At 48.0% G+C, this 18,237-nt stretch overlaps 1 protein-coding gene across 3 annotated transcripts in view; it reads left to right on the top strand.

Annotated features, from left to right (window-relative positions):
* Nucleotides 1-18,237, top strand: part of UBE4B (ubiquitination factor E4B) — a 115,292-nt gene that overhangs the window by 25,281 nt on the left and 71,774 nt on the right. The window contains exons 1-2 of one of the 3 annotated variants that reach the window (XM_077763835.1): nt 9,848-9,932; nt 13,712-13,780. Coding sequence is in view for 1 of the 3 variants with exons in the window: in XM_077763833.1 (XP_077619959.1) it covers nt 9,746-9,932 (187 nt within the window). In the remaining 2 variants the exon portion in view is untranslated. Of the gene's footprint in view, nt 1-9,745; nt 9,933-11,035; nt 13,781-18,237 lie in introns of those variants that run through there. The other 2 variants (XM_077763833.1, XM_077763834.1) reach the window with 2 other exon arrangements.

The raw sequence follows: 18,237 nt of genomic DNA, 5'->3' as shown, positions 1-18,237 counted from the left end.
AAACATGAGCCGTGCTGGTGGATCGAATTTTTTCCTCAACTTTTTACTCTGGAAATTTCCAAATCTGCAGAAAGATTGATTGAGTCACCTTGATTCATCAGGTTTCGGTGTTGACTTTTTGCCCCATTCCCTTTCTTTCTTGGTACGTACGTGTGCGTGTACGCGTGCATGTGTGCATGTGTACCTGCATTCGCGTACCTGTTGGTTTGGGCTGAACTATTTGATAGTATGGAGAACCATAACGCAGAGATGGGAGATAGGAGGTGGTGAGGGACGGCCTCCCTGGGGAGGTAGCATTTGAGCAAAGACCCGAAGGAGGCGATGCTGGGCAGTTACCCTGGGGAGGAGTGTGCGGGGGGAGACGGGGACGGCAGTACAGCAAGTGGCCCCTGACATCAGGTATGCGGCCGGTGAAATCCTGTGCCAGGCTGTATTCTTGTTCAGATATTCCCTGCCCTTCCTGGGGGAAGGTTCTGTCTCCGCCCCACTGGCTGTCGGGACGGCCATGTGACTTGTTTCGGCCAGTGAAATGTGAACAGAAATGAACGGGTGCCTTGTGGGCCAGTACCCCCTGCGCCTCGCTCCCTTCCCTCCGCCTTGGCAGGGAGCAGTGCGCGCCGGGTGCGGAGTGAGGATGATCTGGAGCAGAGCTGTGCCTTGACCCCCGTGTTCTCAGTTTTCACAGACCTCGCAGGGAATAATGATGGTTTCATTTCCTTTGTCAGAAATTGTGTGACAGGAGGCGCACCTCGGGGCTCAGTTGGTTAAGCATCTGACTTCCACTCAGGTCATGATCTCATACTTCGTGAGTTTGAGCCCCACGTTGGGCTCTCTGCTGTCAGCACAGAGCCTGCTCCAGGTCCTCTGTCCCCCTCTTTCTGCCCCTCCCACGCTCGTGTGTGATCTCTCTCGCTCTTGCTCTGTGTCTCTCAAAAATAGGTAAACATTAAAAAAATTAAAAAATTGTGTGTGTGAAAGGGGAAGATGGGAAAAAATAGAAATTTATTATGTATCATTGCCATCTTCATTTATGTGTAATTTGCACTAACGATATCCCCATGATCATATTCCCACGTGAATGTGCCCGAGTGGAATTAATGTGCGCGTCCTCGTACAACCTGCTTTCCTTCAACTCAATTTAAAAAAGTACTCTGGTAAAATACACATAAAAAATATCCCTGTGTTTAAGAGCAGGAGATCTCGAAGTGAATAGAAAGCATGTTTTCAAAAAATAAAAAAGGGAAAACACTTTTCTTTTAAAGATAAGGCATTATCGAGCTCCCTGTGTATGCCGTGTATATGTATGCCCGTGCGTGCGTGCGTGTGTGTGTGTGTGTGTGTGTGTGTAACCTCCCCATGAAGCAATAACAGATACCCCAGGCTGCGTTGGGGTCTGAGTTGCCCTCCTTTGTGTCTTTTCTTCTGTTACTGTATCTTGTGCAGACCTTTCGTGCACAAGATAACATAATAATTTCGTGCACAACATAATTGTTGGGTTTCATCTGTCTTTCCTCAGTGGGTCTGGAAACCCTTGAGGGTAGGGATTAGGATTTGGGTGTTATGTTATCTTTGGTGCCTGCCACAGTGATTTACGTGCACTTAATAAACCAGTAAAAGACTGAATTTGGGGGGAACAAGATTATGTTCATAAAGTGACATTTTTGTTTGTTTGGTTTGCTGGTGCCCTATACACTCTGGACCAGAAAATGGGAATATTCTTTATTTCAGTATACACACTCATCAAAGCGGGAGTTCACTAACACTCTAATGTTAGAGTATGAATACAGTATTTTGAAATTATAACATCCTACATACAAATTCATTAATTCATAACTGATAACGAACAGGCACTGTGTCGTCAGGGGAGTGAGGCTGCCTCTATCTACAGGTCACTGCAACTTCAGAAGGGATTTTCTGCTATGAAGATGCATGGGCTGTGGTTAGAATCGTGCACTCCAGAGTTAGACTGTCTGGGTTCATATCTAATCTTTCATTTTCTAGCTGTGTGACCTTGAGCAAGTCACCTAACCCCTCCAAGTTTGGTTTCTTCATCTGTAAAATCGGAAGATAAATGTATTGATCACCTTGGGTTTTTAACTAGGTTTATGTACATGAATCCCTTAGAATAGCATCCGGCACATGGTTTAAGGGCTGGTTAAGTGTTTATCATACTATTAAAACTATTCTTTTGTCTTAGAGCCTGTAAAATAGTGAATTTTTAAAATGCAACTGGTGAATTTTTGATCACAGCTCTGTTTGGATTTGAATGCACTACTTTGAGATATACTGTTGGGCTTAGATCCAGGCATATTGTGAAATTATAGTAGCATTTTACAAGTTTTAGATATGGCCAGCTATGAACAAAGTCATCAGAGTAAGAGGTATCTTGGGGCACCTGGCGGCGGGGGAGCCTCAATCAGTTAAGTGTTGACGCTTGATTTCAGCTCAGGTCATGATCCTGGGGTTGTGGGATTGAGCCCTGCGTCGGGCTCTGTGCTGAGATTAGAGCCTGCTTAAGATTCTCTTTCTCCCTCTGCCCTTTTCCCCCACTCTTGCTCATTCTCTCTCTCTCTCTGTCCCTCCCCCTATCTAAATAAATAAATCATACTTAAAAAAAAAAAGAGGGGCGCCTGGGTGGCTCAGCCGGTTAAACATCCGACTTCAGCTCAGGTCATGATCTCACGGTTTGTGGGTNAGGACACATTTCCAAAGAGTAAATGTTTGAAAGTGTTTTTCTTTATGTTGGAATTTAGTCTTCTTTGAGTATTGAAAGATGCCTTTGTAGAATGACTATTCACCAGGTTTAAAACAATGCTTTTGGGGGGTGCTTTGGTGGCTTAGTCAGTTGGGCGTTTTGACTCTTGATCTCAGCTCAAATCTTGATCTCAGGGTTGTGAGTTCAAGCCCCATTTTGGGCTTCTCCCTGGGTATGAAGCCTACTTAAAAAAAAAAAATTAGAAAACAAACAAGGAGTGCTTTTGGGATTTACCCCCCAGCCGCACCCCTCCCCCCCATCCAGCTAAAAAGAGGAGTGGAGTTCGGCCCATCTGGTCAGAGCCTCTGCCCCACGCCACCACAGTGGCCCTTGTTGTTTTGAACAGTAGCTGTTTTGAATCTATTTTTAGTTCATTGGGACTGTGAGCGTAGGGTAATGCATCAGGTAGAACAATTCCAGGGAAAACCCTATTTTAATGTCACTGTGAAATGAGAGCTGAACTAGTCAAGACCAGAAAAACTCTAGAAACAAGATTTCGTGATCCGTACGTTTAGGTTTGAATTGTGTTTTAGGATATAAGTTGAAGATTGGAAGTTCCTTTTTTGTGCTTGTGGTATTTTCTCTTGGGGAAAATAGAATTCTTTCAAAAAGGGCTTGTTTTTAACGTAAGAGAGAGGATGCCAGTCTTATGTGTTAAAAAGAGTAAGCAAAGAGAAGAAAGTGGAATAATATTTTGATGTGCTGAACTATTTTTAGTTTGCGTCTCATATGTTGTGATGTGCTGTTTGTGATAAAAGTGAGGTCACATCTCTTAATAGTCAAGTTAATCAGATAAGCCTTTACTCAAAGCCATCTCTCGGGAGTCTCCTGTCTAGATATTCCCGGGGTCCTTGGGCTGCTAAACTAGTTTAAAGCCACTGCACCTCGCACCTCGAAGGGCACTGTCCCCCATTGAGTCCCCTGCAGGCAGCCCCGAGTGCTGGCCCTTTCATGGATATTTCTCCTCTTTCCAGTAGGTCTTGAAGATGGGGGAGGTGAGGACGGGTTTTATCGTCATCTCCTACCAGTTCGTGTCATGCACGGACCTGCCTGTGTCGCTTCCTGCGCTCCTCTGTCTTCATTAATGGCCCACAGTATATTTCACAAAGTCCCGATTCTTCTTTCTTTTTTCTTCTTCTTTTCTAAACCTGTGTTTGTGGAGTGTTGGGGGTAGGGACTGGGGAACATCGGCACAGTGGAAATCTTTCTTGGAAAACTTCCTTCAAGCCTTATGCAGTGAGTCAGGACATTTATTCTATGTTTGTTTCACCGAGGAGAACGTTTAAATTTAACATCTCAGGCTGAACCTGGCACCAGGTATAAACGTGGCTTTGTCTTTTTTCCAAAAACAGCTTGTGTGCTTTTTCAAAATAATGGTAATACTAATTCCTAAATGGTAAATTTTATATACAGTGTATTTTCTAGTATTTTTTCATTCTTTCATTAACTCGGCAAATATTTAGAGAGCACCTACCATGTTCCAGGTATTCTTCTAGAAAAAACTGAGAAAAGTCCTTGGGTTAAGAAGCTTAGAGTTGGGGAATGGTGAATGGTGAATAAGCAATACATAAATAACATCACATGTGTCGGAGATCAGATAAGAGCTGTGGAGAAAAAAGGAAGTAGAAAACGGCATGGGTGGTAGTTTTCTCACAACTCTGTGTGGAGGCTACTCTTTCCACACCCATTGTACAGATGTGGAAACTGAAGCACAGAGAGGTTAAGTGACTTATCTTGATCCTACCTTAGTAGTAAGTAGTAAAGGTTGAACTTGAATTTGAAATCAAGATTGGGCTCCCAAGTTAGCTACCTCTAAGGTAATTCAACTCAACTTTAAGCAGATCTCCCCAAACACAGGTTTCCCTGAAAATTTAAAGTCTTCTTTCACTAGGCCCTCTGTCACATTGGTGTGTATAGATAAACACGCTTCAAAGATTAAAATACTAGTTTAATTCCAGTATCAGATAGTGAATACAGGTTTGTGTGAGGTATTTTAACTTTAATTACTTATTTAATTACTCTTTCATACAAAATTTTAAATTTTAAAAAATTCATAGAATCCACACACAGAATGCAGCATTTGTAGGCCTTGAAGAATAAGTAGGATTAATTTTTAAAAATTACAGGGGACCTGGGTGGCTCAGTCAGTTAAGCATCCAGCTTTGGCTCAGGCCATGATCCATGCAGGAGTCCATGTAGGAATCAAATGAATGAGCTTGCACCCTATGCAACAGTCAGGAAGATTCTCACAAACAATATGGAGCAGAAGAAGCCAGATGTAAAAAAACCATCGACTGCAGGATTCCATTTATTTATTTATCTATCTATTTATTTATTTTCTTTCTGAGAGAGAGAGACAGCATGAGGAGGGCAGGATCAGAGAGAGGGAGACACAGAATCCGAAACAGGCTTCAGGCTCTGAGCTGTCCGCACAGAGCCCAACATGGGGCTCGAACCCACGAACCGTGAGATCATGACCTGAGCCGAAGTCGGACGCCCAACCGACTGAGCCACCCAGGCGCCCTTGTATGATTCCACTTATAACAGGTTCCAAAACAAACAAAAGTGGCGTGAGCAAGCCTTTTCTCAGATGCTGGTGATGGTCTTTGCCTTTTAACTGACACCAGAGTCACACCTGTGTCCGCTGTGCGACAGTTCCCTGCTGTACACTTTCAGTGCGGGTGGCAAGCTCCCGGGGCTGCATCTTGTTCTTCTCCACCCACCTTATGTAAAAAGCGCGGCGCCCTCTCCGCAGCGCGCCCTGCTGTCCCTCTGCTACTTCCTTTTTCTCGAACGGTGCTCGTAACCACCCGGCATCCTCTTCGTCCACTAGGCTCTTGTTCTCTGGGCCTCTGCTGGGATCTGAGCGCTGTGACAGCAGGGACTGTTGAGTTTACTGTGGTGCCTGATGAATATTGGTTCAATGAGTGGATGTCTGAAGAGGCCCTCACATCAGAAGTCTGAAACCCTGGGCTTTGAATATTCAGTTANCCCTCCCCTGCTCACGCTGTCTCTCTCTCTCTCTCTCCTAGAAATTAATTAAAAAATATTAAAAAAAAAACATTCTCCTGTGTGACTTTAATCCTTCGCCTGTCTCGATGGCATGTTACCCTTCCTCATGGCTCAGTACGTACGGGCTTGTAGGTGCCTGGCCCTGTGCTCCGTGCTGGTGNGTCGGGCTCTGTGCTGACTGCCAGCTCAGAGCCTGGAGCCTATTTCAGAGTCTGTGTCTCCCTCTCTCTCTGACCCTCCCCTGCTCACGCTGTCTCTCTCTCTCTCCTAGAAATAAATTAAAAAATATTAAAAAAAAACATTCTCCTGTGTGACTTTAATCCTTCACCTGTCTCGATGGCATGTTACCCTTCCTCATGGCTCAGTTACCCTTCCTCATGGCTCAGTACGTACGGGCTTGTAGGTGCCTGGCCCTGTGCTCCGTGCTGGTGATACGCCCGTCAGCAAGACAGACGTGGTTTGCTCACGGAGCGTCCCTTCTACTAGGGGACAGAAAATGGGCAAGACAGTAAGTAAGAAATAGATGCCGTAATTACAGACCGTGTGGAGTGCGTGAAGCGTGCGATTGCAGGGCTGCAGTGGCCAGGAGCGCAGAGGGGAGGGTAGTGCCAGAGACGGCGATCAGGGAAGTCCTGTAGGAGGAGGTGACATTTAAGCTGAGAATGGAAGGGCGAGAAAGAACCAGTCTTGCCAGGAATTAGAAAAATTTCTCTAGGCTTAAGGAGTTGCAGGTGGCCGAAGGCAAGCTGGACTTCCCAGGTTTTAGGAACCGCCCGAAGGCGGGAGCGGCTGCCGCCAGGGCCTGGTGTGGTTGGTGGACCTTAACCTGGGAGGCAGCCGATGGCTCCATAGAATGCGGTGAGGACTTGGCTTTTATTCCAAGTGCAGTGGGAAGCCATTGAATGGCTTGAGCAGGAGAGAGTGGTTTGTGTTTTTAAAGAATTCCTGTGATTGCTGTGTGAGTAGATTGTAGAAGAAAAGTAGGATAACATGCTTTCTTATCACTCAGGATTTGATTCTCTACTTAAGAGTTTCTAAATCGCCCTGGCCCTTGGCAGCCGCCATTCTGCTCTGTCTCTGTGAACTTGACTCCTCTAGATACCTTCTATAAGTGGAATCCTACAGTCTTTGTCTTCTTGTGGCTGACTTATTTCACTTAGCGTAATGTCCTCACGGCTCATCTGTGTTGTAGCACGCGTCAGAATGTCCTTCCTCTGGAAGGCTGGGTAATATTCCACTGTATGGCGATGCCACGTGTCGTTTATTCATTTATCCAGCGGTGGACACTTGGGTTGCTTCCCCGTGTCAGCTCTTACAAATGACCGCTGTGGACGCGGGTGAACAAATAGCTGTTTGCGTCCCTGCCTTCAGTTCTTTTTGTGCATTTCCTAGGCGTGGACTTACTGGATTGCATAGTAATTCTATTTGTAATATTTTGAGAAACCACCAAGCTGTTTAAAGTGGTGCCTGCTCCACGTGACCTTCCCACCACCATTACAAAGGGTTCCATTTTCTCCACATTGTCACTAACACTTGTTTATTTTATGATTTCTTGATGGTAGCCATCTTCATGGGTATGGAGTGCTATCTCATTCTGGCTTGATTTGCCTTCCAGAAATTTAAAGATTTGAAAATGTTTAAAGAAAGGAATACGGAGCCTTTGCTTATATCAGGCCTGGTAGATTGATGGCCTCTTGCAGAGATCCTGGTGAGAGAGGGTGGTGGCCTGGATAGGGTGGTGGCAGAGGAGCTGAGAGGGGAGGGTGGCCCAGGTAGAAAAGGCAGAGTTTGGGGATAAGCAGAGTGTTGGGGAGGCGAAGGGGAGCCAGCAAGCGGGGAACACAGCTCCTGCGTCTCAGGCTTGAGTCATTGGATCGGGAACAGGTTGGGGTGGGAGTTTCTGGCCCACGTTCCCCACCCACCACCCCAGGTGAGCGGTCCTGAAGCACTTCAGTGATTTCCTCAGTGAGCTTTTTCCGTCTCCAAACCAGTTCTCGCCAGATGGTTTGTGGTGACCTTCACTGTTCTCCGTTCAGCTCAGGTCAGGGAGCACTGGGCTCGACAGTGGGGAAATCAGGATGGATGAGAGAGAGGCAGCCTGCGGGTCTGCGCTTTGGTCTCAGGACTCCTTTATGTTCTTATAAAATGTTGAAATCTCAAAGAGCTTTTGTTTAGGTGGGTTGTATTCTTTGATGGTTACCATAATAGAAATAAAAAGCGAGAAACTTAAAAACATACATTAATTAAAAAAAAACATTTTATGTTAATAGAATTATTTTTTTTTAATGAGAGAGAGAGACAGAGGGAGAGGGAGAGAGATCACGAGCAGGGGAGGGGGCAGAGGGAGAGAATCCTCGGCGGGCCCTGCGCCAAGGCGGGACTCCATCCCACGACCCTGGGATCATGACCTGAGCTGAAACCAGGAGACGGATGCTCAACCGACTGAGCCCCCCGGGTGCCCCTAAATAATGCGTCCTGAATGAAAACAGTTACATTTTCCAAAACAAATGTGGTGAGAAGAGTGACTTTTCCAGGTCTTTTTAATGTCTGATTTACTAGAATACAGCCGCATTCTTGTGTTAACTCCTTTATTTGTTGCAACTTGCCATGCCTTGCAGCCTCTGGAAAACCCCCGCTGGGCACTTGGGACCGACCAAGGCAGATGTCTTAGTGATACTGTAAGAATAGCTTTGGCCTCAGCATCCCCCCTGCGAGGGTCCTGGAGATCCCCAGAGGGTCCCCAGACTGCTGGATTGCTGGTAAGAGCGTAGCGCTAGAGCCGCTGCATGGGTTCAATTTCCAGCTGTACCACTTAAGAACGAGGCAAGTATCTAACCCCTGTGCCTCAGTTTGCTCATCTATAAAATGGACCTAAGTACCCACGAAGGCTCATCCTGAGAATTCCATGAGTATAGATTTATAAAGCATTGAGAACATTGCTAGGAGATAAAGTGCCACATCAGCGTTTATTTATTTATTTTTTTCAGTGTTTATTTTCAACAATTAAGAGCTAATGTTTCCTTTAAGGGATTGATTACTTCTAGTGAAGAAGGTAGATGAACGACCAAAGCTCAGGATTTTGCGTAAGGCCGTTGGGCGACATCTTTGCAGCAGGGGCGCAGGAGTGGGCCCCTCGGGTCTGGGGTTAAGAACCAGAATGTTCTCGGGTGTCTGGACAGTAGTAGGAGCAGCTGTTCTGAAGGGCTGGAATGACAGGTTCTTGGTTCGGATCAGGTCCATCCCTGCTAGCGTCTGTTCTAGGTCAGCGTCTTCCCTATCCATAATGGACGAGTGTGAGCAGCCTCGCTGGTTTGCTTCTTTGAGGCCGACTCAGAGCCAGAAGCCTTCCCCTCACAGTTAGACGTCCTGCCTGCCAGGGACAGCAGCGGGTCAGTGAGAGTTCATTGCCTGGCTGTAAATGAATGACTGTCAAAGTGGGATGTGGTAGAAATTCTCTGTGATGTGGTAGAGATTCTCGCAGTCACTTGCTAACCCCGGAGTACTATTGTGAGGAAGAAGGGCCCCCGATATTTTGATTGCAATTACATAAGAAGCAGCTAATCACTTTGCTGCTGAAAGCGATGGTAAAATTTGTGTCTTCGTCTAACGTTTGTTACTTTCGAAACTTGTTTTAGTGACTCTCGTTGAGTATTTCTTTAAAATCTCACCTATTGAAAATGACCAGGTTACACAGTTTTATTAAAAGAACAAGCCTCAGCGTGTTTAGGAGTGTAGTGTGCTTACGGCACAGTCACCGTGTCGGTCAGGAGGTGTGATAACGGGGACTGTAAGGCTGTGTGCCCGTGTGCCAAGTCCCTGCTTGTCTCAAGTGGGTCCTTTTTTCTCCAGGCCTTTTTAGTTGTTAAGCTCCAGCACGGTTTTCGATGGTTATCGATAACGTTAATGTTGCTCTTCTCGGGCAGAATTGTGTTTTCTACGGTTGAGTTACAGAAGGTCTTTTGTCCCCTCACGTTGTAGATCCGACGGAGGCGCCTCGCACGACTTGCTGGTGGACAGACCTCCCAGCCGACCACCCCACTCACCTCGCCCCAGAGGGAGAACCCGCTGGGACCTCCCATAGCAGCGTCCGCCCCGGGCCCCTCCCAGAGCCTTGGTCTCAATGTCCACAACATGACCCCAGCTACCTCCCCAATAGGTGCATCAGGTAAGCCTTGCTTTCATACCTGGGGCGTGTTTGTTTTGGTCCTAGCTTTCTGTGAAGCTTACTGTGGTTGTGACATTTTCACAACAGGGTAAAAGATTGGACAGCGTCTCCACAAACGTCAAAATTGGATAGCCACTGCTTAAAATCCTGCAAGCAGCAGTTTAAAGATTAACATCATCGCATTGTGTTTTCTTAGTCGCTATTCATTTTGATGGTGATCTGTTCAAATTAACTGTTTTCCTTTCTGTAACTTTTACCCTTTGTTTCAAACAGGATCAGGTCTTAATCTCTGATGGTAAGGCGATTAAGACTTAATTTGTCTCAGCTGATTTTATGAGTTTGGTTGATGCTTTCCTTCTGTGATAAAATCATCTGAAAAGGCGAGATAGAAGTAATGGGCAAAATAACAGGCTTCTAATTACAGATTTCCTTGTCTTCATTGTACATTGTCATAGAACAAGATTCTTTGAATTTTCGGGGTATAAAAGTTCACCTAATGTGATGTTTACAGTCATCTCATTGACACGTATTTAACTATTGTGAATTTATTTTTCTTTATAATTAATGGGCTCATCATTGATATCCAGGTATGTCTTTGTTGGGAAACAATGATATTGACTCATTCTGTATATTTGAAAGTATCTTTTGTCAAGTGAACTTTTCTATTGAACATGAGTAATATTATAATTAATATAATTACTTAGGATTCTCATTTGAAAAAGCAGGTGCATTCAGAGCTGAATTCATCATCACGTCGTTGAATAAGCTAATATGATTGTTATTTCTGCATTTAATGTACTCTCTCTTAGTTGCCTTCCACATAATCTGTCTTTCTGAACTAGGTAACTCGTCAACGAAAAATATTTGCAGAGGGGCGCCTGGGTGGCTCAGTCGGTTAAGTGTCTGACTTTGGCTCAGGTCGTGATCTCGCCGTACGTGAGTTTGATCCCTGCATCGGGCCCTGTGCTGACAGCTCAGAGCCTGGAGCCTGCTTCAGATTCTGTGTTTCCCTCTCTCTCTGCTCCTCCCTTGCTTGTGCTCTATCTCTCTGTCTCTCTGTCTCTGTCTCTGTCTCTCTCTCTCTCTCAAAAATACATAAACATTTAAAAAATTTAAAAAAAAGTATTTGCAGAGTTTCAGTTATCGTTACTCTTGATAGACCTTATCGTAGATGCTTATGCATCTTCCTGTCGATTATAAAAGTGAGAGAGGTTCAGGCCAAATCCTCAGTTAGTGACAAGCAGTGCCTTTGCCTGAACTGTCGCCTGTGCACACCTTTGAGAAGCTGTGATGGTCTTCTGGTAGGGGACGGGCTCAGGACTCCAGATGGAGTTTTCCCCTTTCCCGGGAAACGGTACCACCAGCAGTTCTGTTGACTCCACCGTGACCAGGTCCCGCCCGGGATGCTGGCGGCATCAGGGGAGAGCAGGTGGGATGGGGCGGGGCTTCAGATCACGCTGCACCGGCGGCGGTGAGGCTGGGGACAAGCTCCGCGTGCGCCTGCTCACAGCACCGATTCTCTTTGGGACCACCGGAGTCCTCTCAGCATGCGGCCTGTCCTGCTGATGTCAGCCACCGGGCCTCCCGGGCCCCTTACCTCTCGGTCTCTGACCCGCATATGGCTTGTCACGGACACCTCTCTCCACACAACCCCTGTTCCGAAATCCTCCCGGTCTGTCCCCGGCACAGTCCTTCCCCGTGGACGGTCTTTCCCCTCAGGGCTCCGGCTGAATTCGCGCCCGTCCCCTTGTCTTCTGGACGGCGCTTCCCCTTCCCTAAGAACACATCGCTTTGAACCTTGTGTTGTTAGACTGTGTTCCCCATTCCTGTCCTTGTCACAGCCGGACTCTGAACCCGCTCACCCTGCCTCGTTCGCTCCGCTGCCTCGCTCCCCTGCACCCTGTCATGGTTTGTGGTGGCCTCAGCAGCCACAGGGACGGCCTTGCAGGACTCTGCCCTCGCACTCTTCTGAGCTGCTTTCCCTTGGTCACCTGGTCTTCCGTCCGACACCAGCCGCTCACCGCCGGGGTCATACTCTAGATCTTTCCATCTCAGTGACTGCCTGCCCACCACCTTCAGCTTTCTGGCCCAGCCTCTCGGTCCCACTTTCTTCACTTCTCCCCTGCCTGGTGTCCCCTCGCCTCTGCTGCCCCATTTACGTCCCACAGTTACTCGTTGTCACTCCCTCTCTCCCCTCTCTCGCTTTCTCTTACTTCCTGGGTTAAACCAGGCTCCTGGCTTTGTTTTGTCTTTTAAGATTTTATTTTCATTCTTATTAATGTATATATTTATTTTGAGAGAAAGGGAGCACAAGCAGGGGAGGGGCAGAAGAAGAGAGATAGTCTCCAACATGGGGCTTGAACCCACAAACCGTGACATCATGACCTGAGCTGAAATTAAGAGTCAGACGCTCAACCGACGGAGCCACCCAGGCGCCCCTAAAGATTTTATTTTTAAGGAAACTCTGCACCTAGTGTGGGCTCAGACTCGCAGTCCCGGGATCAAGGGTCGTATGTTCTACCGACTGAGCCAGCCAGGCGCCCTCCCCATGTGCCCCCCATGCTCCCGGTTTTAAATCCCATTCCCCAGCTCCTGTCTGTCTTATGCAGTGGAACAAGGCTAGAAAAAACCCCAGAACCATGCTGTCGGTCTCATTTCTGACTGAGGGTCACGCGCTCCAGCAGACCCTTTGCACCGGCAGGTAGTTACAGCGTGTTTCCTGTCGCTCTCCCACTCCCCAGGTCTGTTCCAAACCCTCTCCTTTAGTCGCCAGCACCTCGTTCTGTGTGCAGCTCTGGCCCGACGGCCTGCCTTCCTGTTTGATGAGGAAAGCAGAGGCAGGCCAAAGGGAACCTCCGTAAGCTCCTGTCACCGCATTCGCCTGCTTACCTGTACGTGTGGCCTGTTTTTATTAAGCCTGAAGCGTCCCTGCCCTTCCTGAATTCTGTCCCCAGGCCCCACCTCCTCTGTCCGACCCACAGCTGTTGGTCCCCGGCACTTCCCAGCTTTCTCGCTCCATCAGGTTTCCCATCTCAGGTGGAAAACTTTTATTTTTTTAATAGTCGTTCTACATGCAGTTCCTTTTCCTCTTCCGGGAATATACATAGAAAGGAACTCCTCTTTTTTTTTTTTTTTTAATGTTTTATTTATTTCTAGGAGAGAGAGAGAGAGACAGCGTGAGCACGGGAGGGTCAGAGAGAGAGGGAGTCACAGACTGAAACAGGCTCCAGGCTCTGAGCTGGCAGTCAGCACAGAGCCCGACGCGGGGCTCGAACCCACGAACCGTGAGATCATGACCTAAGCGAAAGTTGGACGCTTAACCGACTAAGCCACCCAGGCGCCCCAGAAAGGAACTCCTCTTGATCTCATTTCCCCTGCCGGCTTCCACCCCACTGCTCTGTTCTGCGTCACCACAAAACTCCTGGCCTCTGTGTGCGTCTGTCCTTGCACCCACTGCTGATTCGAATCCAGTCGGGTGAGGACTCCTGTGCTCTGCCCCGAGTCACCGGCTCAGCCCCAGCTGATGGGACTCTGGCTCTCTTCTTGCAGCACTTTCTTCTTTTGGCTTCGGGAGCTCTGCGCACTCCTGGGTTTCCTCCTGTCTCTGTTTCTTCTTGGTGCTCTGTATGGTTCTTTGTCATTTGTCTGATGTGAAATGTCAGGGGTTGTGGGGGAGGGTCCATATTTAACCTGTTGTCCTCTGCATCCGTGTCTGTTTTCTTACCCATCTGATCTGGTTTCCCAGCTTTACTTACTGTCTCTGAGCTTTTGCTCCCTAGGTTGATCTCTGCAGCCCAGAACCATTCCTTGAACCTCAGACTCACACCCTATCTAAGAAGCATCTCACGGTGAGCACGTCCAAAATCGCCTTGTCTTCTCCTGGAACGCCCTCTCAGAAAATACCAGCTCTGTTTTTTCCTAGTTGCTGAAGCCTGAAACAGTACCTCTTCTTTCTCTGGATCAGGGATCAGCAGCCAGCCCTTTCTGTAAAGGGCCACACAGTCAATATCTTGGTTTTGCAGGCCGCGTAGCCTCAGTCACAGCTCTTCTTTTCTGCCCCGGTAGCACAGAAGCAGCCACAGGCAATACATAAACAAGCGTGGCTGTGTTTCAGCAAAACTCTATTTACAAAAACAGGTTGTGAGCCACCCGTGGGGTCCAGGGCACTGGCGCGCCTTGCCTGGATTACTGGAGTGGCCATGCTTCCCCTCGCTTCACTTCAGTCTCGGGGTAGCCCCAGGCTGGGTCCTACCGACGTGTAAGCCCAAGCTCGTAGAACAGCGGGTTCTCTTTCGTAGCGAGCTCATTACGTTGCCGTCACAGACTGACGGAAGACGGGGGCGGCTCTGGCTGGTCAGTTCTGGGCAGCGCACGTCTGTGCGGGGACGTCCTGATTATGTCTCTCCCATAGTCACCACTGTTCAGAGATGTTACTAGCCATGCACCGGGCAGGTTGGATAAACAGAGTTTCATGAATTTGTTAAATAAACAGGTTTAAACACAACGAAACGGAAAACAAGCACCTCCTCAGATGGGTCACGGCAGTTTTCCGTTGGCTTCCTCCGCGGGCTCCCCGAGAACGAAAGTCAGAGTCCTCGCCTCGATCGGGGCTGTGTGTGAACCGGGCCCCCTTTGGCTCCTCCTCCTCGCCGCCTCTGCTCCGGCCATACTGGCGTCCTTGCTCTTCCTGAGCATTCCAACCATGGCCCCTGTTGCTGGAAGGCTCAGCCCCCAAAATCCACATGGCTTTTCATTGGACTCCTCAGATGTTTGTACAAGGATCACTTTCTTTGTTCCCACTGCCTGAACGCATCCCTCCGTCTGACGTGGGTAACTTTCTGGGAGCTCCTGTCACCAGCTGGCGTGGCACCTGCGTGACTGGCTTATCCTGTTTTCTCTGCTTCCCCTGCTACAGTGTAAGCTGCACAGGCCAGGGACGTGTGTCCATTCTGCGGACGGCGTAGCCCGGTGCCTTTAACAGTGCCTGGCACGTTTAGGTAATCCGTCGAATTAGTAGGTGACCCACAGAGGAATGACTGAAACGGCAGAGGCATGTACAGCTTCAGAGGAAACCTCAAGCGGGCGTGACAGTGTTCCATTAAAACAGTGTGGGAAGCTGCCGTGAGGAAGATGATGGCGGGTGCTTGTTTTCTGTGGCCCTTGATGGGGGACGGAGGGCCAGCGGGTGGATGTATTGTCCACTGAATGGGAAGGAGGGACTTTTGTTCTGGAATCGAGGAGTGCTTTCTGACAGACACAGATACTGGGTAGGCGGCCGCCTGTGGAGAGGAGGCCTCGCCTGGGAGCGACGTGGTAGTGGAGCTGCCCTGCGCTGCAGGAGCGAGAACAAGGGCCCGGGGCCTCCAGCGAGTCCCGCAAGCTGCTTCTCCCGTGCGGGGTCCCGGCTTCTCGCAACGCCGCCTGCGTCTGTGTTAAGTTCCCCGGGCCGCCACGACACAGGATCGCAGGGCTCGATGGCCGGAGACCACTGAGTTTTATTCTCTCGCAGTTCCGGAGGGTAGAAGTCAAAAGCCGAGGTGTTGGCGGGGCCGTGCTTCCTTGGAAGGCTCTGATGAAGAACGTTGCCTCTTCTAGCTGCTGTTGCTTGCGGGCCGTCCTCCGTGTGCCTTGGCTTGAGGCAGCGTCACCGCGGCGCCCTCTGTCTTTTCACAGCCGCGCCTCTGTGTCCAAGTTGCCTGCTTCGTGTGAGGATTACTGGCTGAAGGGACCGCTCAAAGCCAGCGCGACCTCATCTTAACTTGAGTACATCTGCAAAGACCTCGTTTCCCAGTGGAAATACCATTGATGGACTTTTTTCTTTAATCACCATCCCCTCCTCCCTTTATTTTTTTACTTTATTTTTTTAATGTTCATTTATTTTTTAAAGAGAGGGCACCACTAGGGGAGGGGCAGAGAGAGAGGGGGACAGAGGATCCAAAGTGGGCTCTGCCTCAGGAGCAGAGAGCCCGATGTGGGGCTCGGACTCACAAACTGTGAGATTATGACTCAACCGACTGGGCCACCAGGTGCCCCCCTCCTCCCTTTAGGATGTAAGATTAGAGCAGAGACCTCATCAGTGCTTTTCATTCCCTTGTCCCCAGAACCATGCTGGCACTTAGTAGGCACTCTGCTAGTGCCACTAGTTCAGCAAGTAAATGAATGAAAAAATAGGTTTCTGGGAATGTTAGGCACAAAGTAAAACTTGAGCTCTGATTGGTTGATTGGTTGATTAAATTGATTTAAACAGTTTTTTGTTTTACATTTATTTATTTTTGAAAGACAGAGACAGAGCACAAGTGGGGGAGGGGCAGAGAGAGAGGGAGACACAGAATCTGAAGCAGGCTCCAGGCTCTGAGCTGTCAGCAGGGAGCCCAACGTAGGGCTCAAACTCATGAACCACAAGATCATGACCTGAGCCGAAGTTGGATGCTTAACCGACTGAGCCACCCAGGCGCCCCTAAATTGATTTTTTACAAAGTAATCTCTACATCCAACGTGGGGCTCGAACTCACGACCCCGATATCAAGCGTCGCACACCCACCGACATAGCCAGCCAGGTGCCTCTTGAGTTCTATTTAGAGAACATTTACTAACATTAGTCTTTCACTGTGACCCACTTTAGTCTGTCTCTTTGCTTTTGCTGGCACTCAGAACAGAATTTAAAAAACCCATAAGGCAATTTTTTTTCAAAAATTTTACCAAAAAGCTTACTACAGAATATTCTGGACGTACAGGATAGATAACGTTGGTGAGGCATGGTAACGTCTTGAACTCCTGACGGCTCTGGCTCTCCACCCCCTCCCCCATACCAGCAGCTCACTGCTGCTCAGAATTTTGCATTCATCATGCTCACACATTTCCTTTTTTTTCTTTTTTTTCCTGCACTGTTAATATGACATTGCTTTTGCCTGTCTTAAAACTTTTCCTACAGATAATTGCCACTTTTTCACGGCCGTCGTTGATTGTGCTGCTTTCATGTTTCAGTTCACCGGCGTTTATTTAGGGCTTCCTGCAGGTCAGACCCGGCAATAGGTCATGGGAACGTGAAGATGAATGAGGCTCAGTTTCTTTCCTGGAAGAACTTACCATCCGGGAGGGGAGAAGGTGTTCTTTCTTTCGTTTCCTTTGACAAATCTATGCTTATTAAGTTCCTGGGAGGGCAGGCTGGTTTTGTCAGCTCCTTCCCCCCTCCTTAGACCGTTTGGCCCAGCCTTCAGAAATTCTTTTTTTTTTTTTTTTTTTTTTTTTTTAATTTTTAATTTTATTTCTAGGATAGAGAGAGAGACAGCGTGAGCAGGGGAGGGTCAGAGAGAGAGGGAGACACAGACTCTGAAATAGGCTCCAGGCTCTGAGCTGGCAGTCAGCACAGAGCCTGACGCGGGGCTCGAACCCACGAACCGCGAGATCATGACCTAAGCGAAAGTCGGACGCTCAACCGACTAAGCCACCCAGGCGCCCCAGAAATTCTTAACCCTCCTGGATGATTTGTATTTTACAGTCTTGTTTTGAAATCATACTTATCTTCCTTCCGTTTCCTCTGATGTCTACCCCTCAGACGTCTTGAATATATCCAACTAAAGCCTTACCCTTCCTGGCTGTCCTGGCCTCTCTGAAGACATGGTCATTCTTGCACAAGAGTCTCCACTGAGTCCTTTATCAGCTGGTTTTATCTTGACAGGATTATTAAGTCTGGTGGACCAAGCTCTCCGGGTGCCTTTTCTACCCTCTGGAGCTGGAGTTCTTAAAAGAATGTCATTGCATGAGTTCTGGCAAAGCGGCGAAGCCTTTGATCTGCTTCTCCAAGTATATTTTAAATGTATGTAATAAAACAGAGGATTACAAAGGAAACCAATTATACAGAACTATAGTTCTCACAATATTTTTTAGGGATTATGACATAGTAATTTATGTGTTCCGTGTTCAATGCTTTCAATAAAAGATCTAGCCGCTAATCAAACAGCTTCTATAATCTCAGCCCCCTGATTCCTGTCTCCATCTGTGGAAGAGAACCCCTGCCCTGGGAGCAGCAATGAACAACGGGGCCTGTTGGGAGGGAGTGAGAAGCCGAACGATGTGTTTGGCCCCTGGGCTGGTTCCAGGGTTTCGATCAGAAAGAAGCACAGAGGCCATTTCCTCTGTCTGACCCGCTAATCTTTAATAACGTAGTACGAGTTTAACCGAAATTCTTCTTATGTTTGAAGACGGTCTTTGTCCTGTTCCCGTTGATGCCTTTGGGCACTTGTTTAATGCCTTCCATTTGCCGGGCACTGCGGTAGGAGCTAGGGATGCAGGCACGGAGGGGCAG

The sequence above is a fragment of the Crocuta crocuta genome, unplaced genomic scaffold, assembly GCF_008692635.1.
Source record: "Crocuta crocuta isolate KB4526 unplaced genomic scaffold, BGI_CrCroc_1.0 scaffold13, whole genome shotgun sequence".
Classification (NCBI taxonomy): Eukaryota; Metazoa; Chordata; class Mammalia; order Carnivora; family Hyaenidae; genus Crocuta; species Crocuta crocuta.
This window is presented reverse-complemented; position numbering and strand designations above follow the sequence as displayed.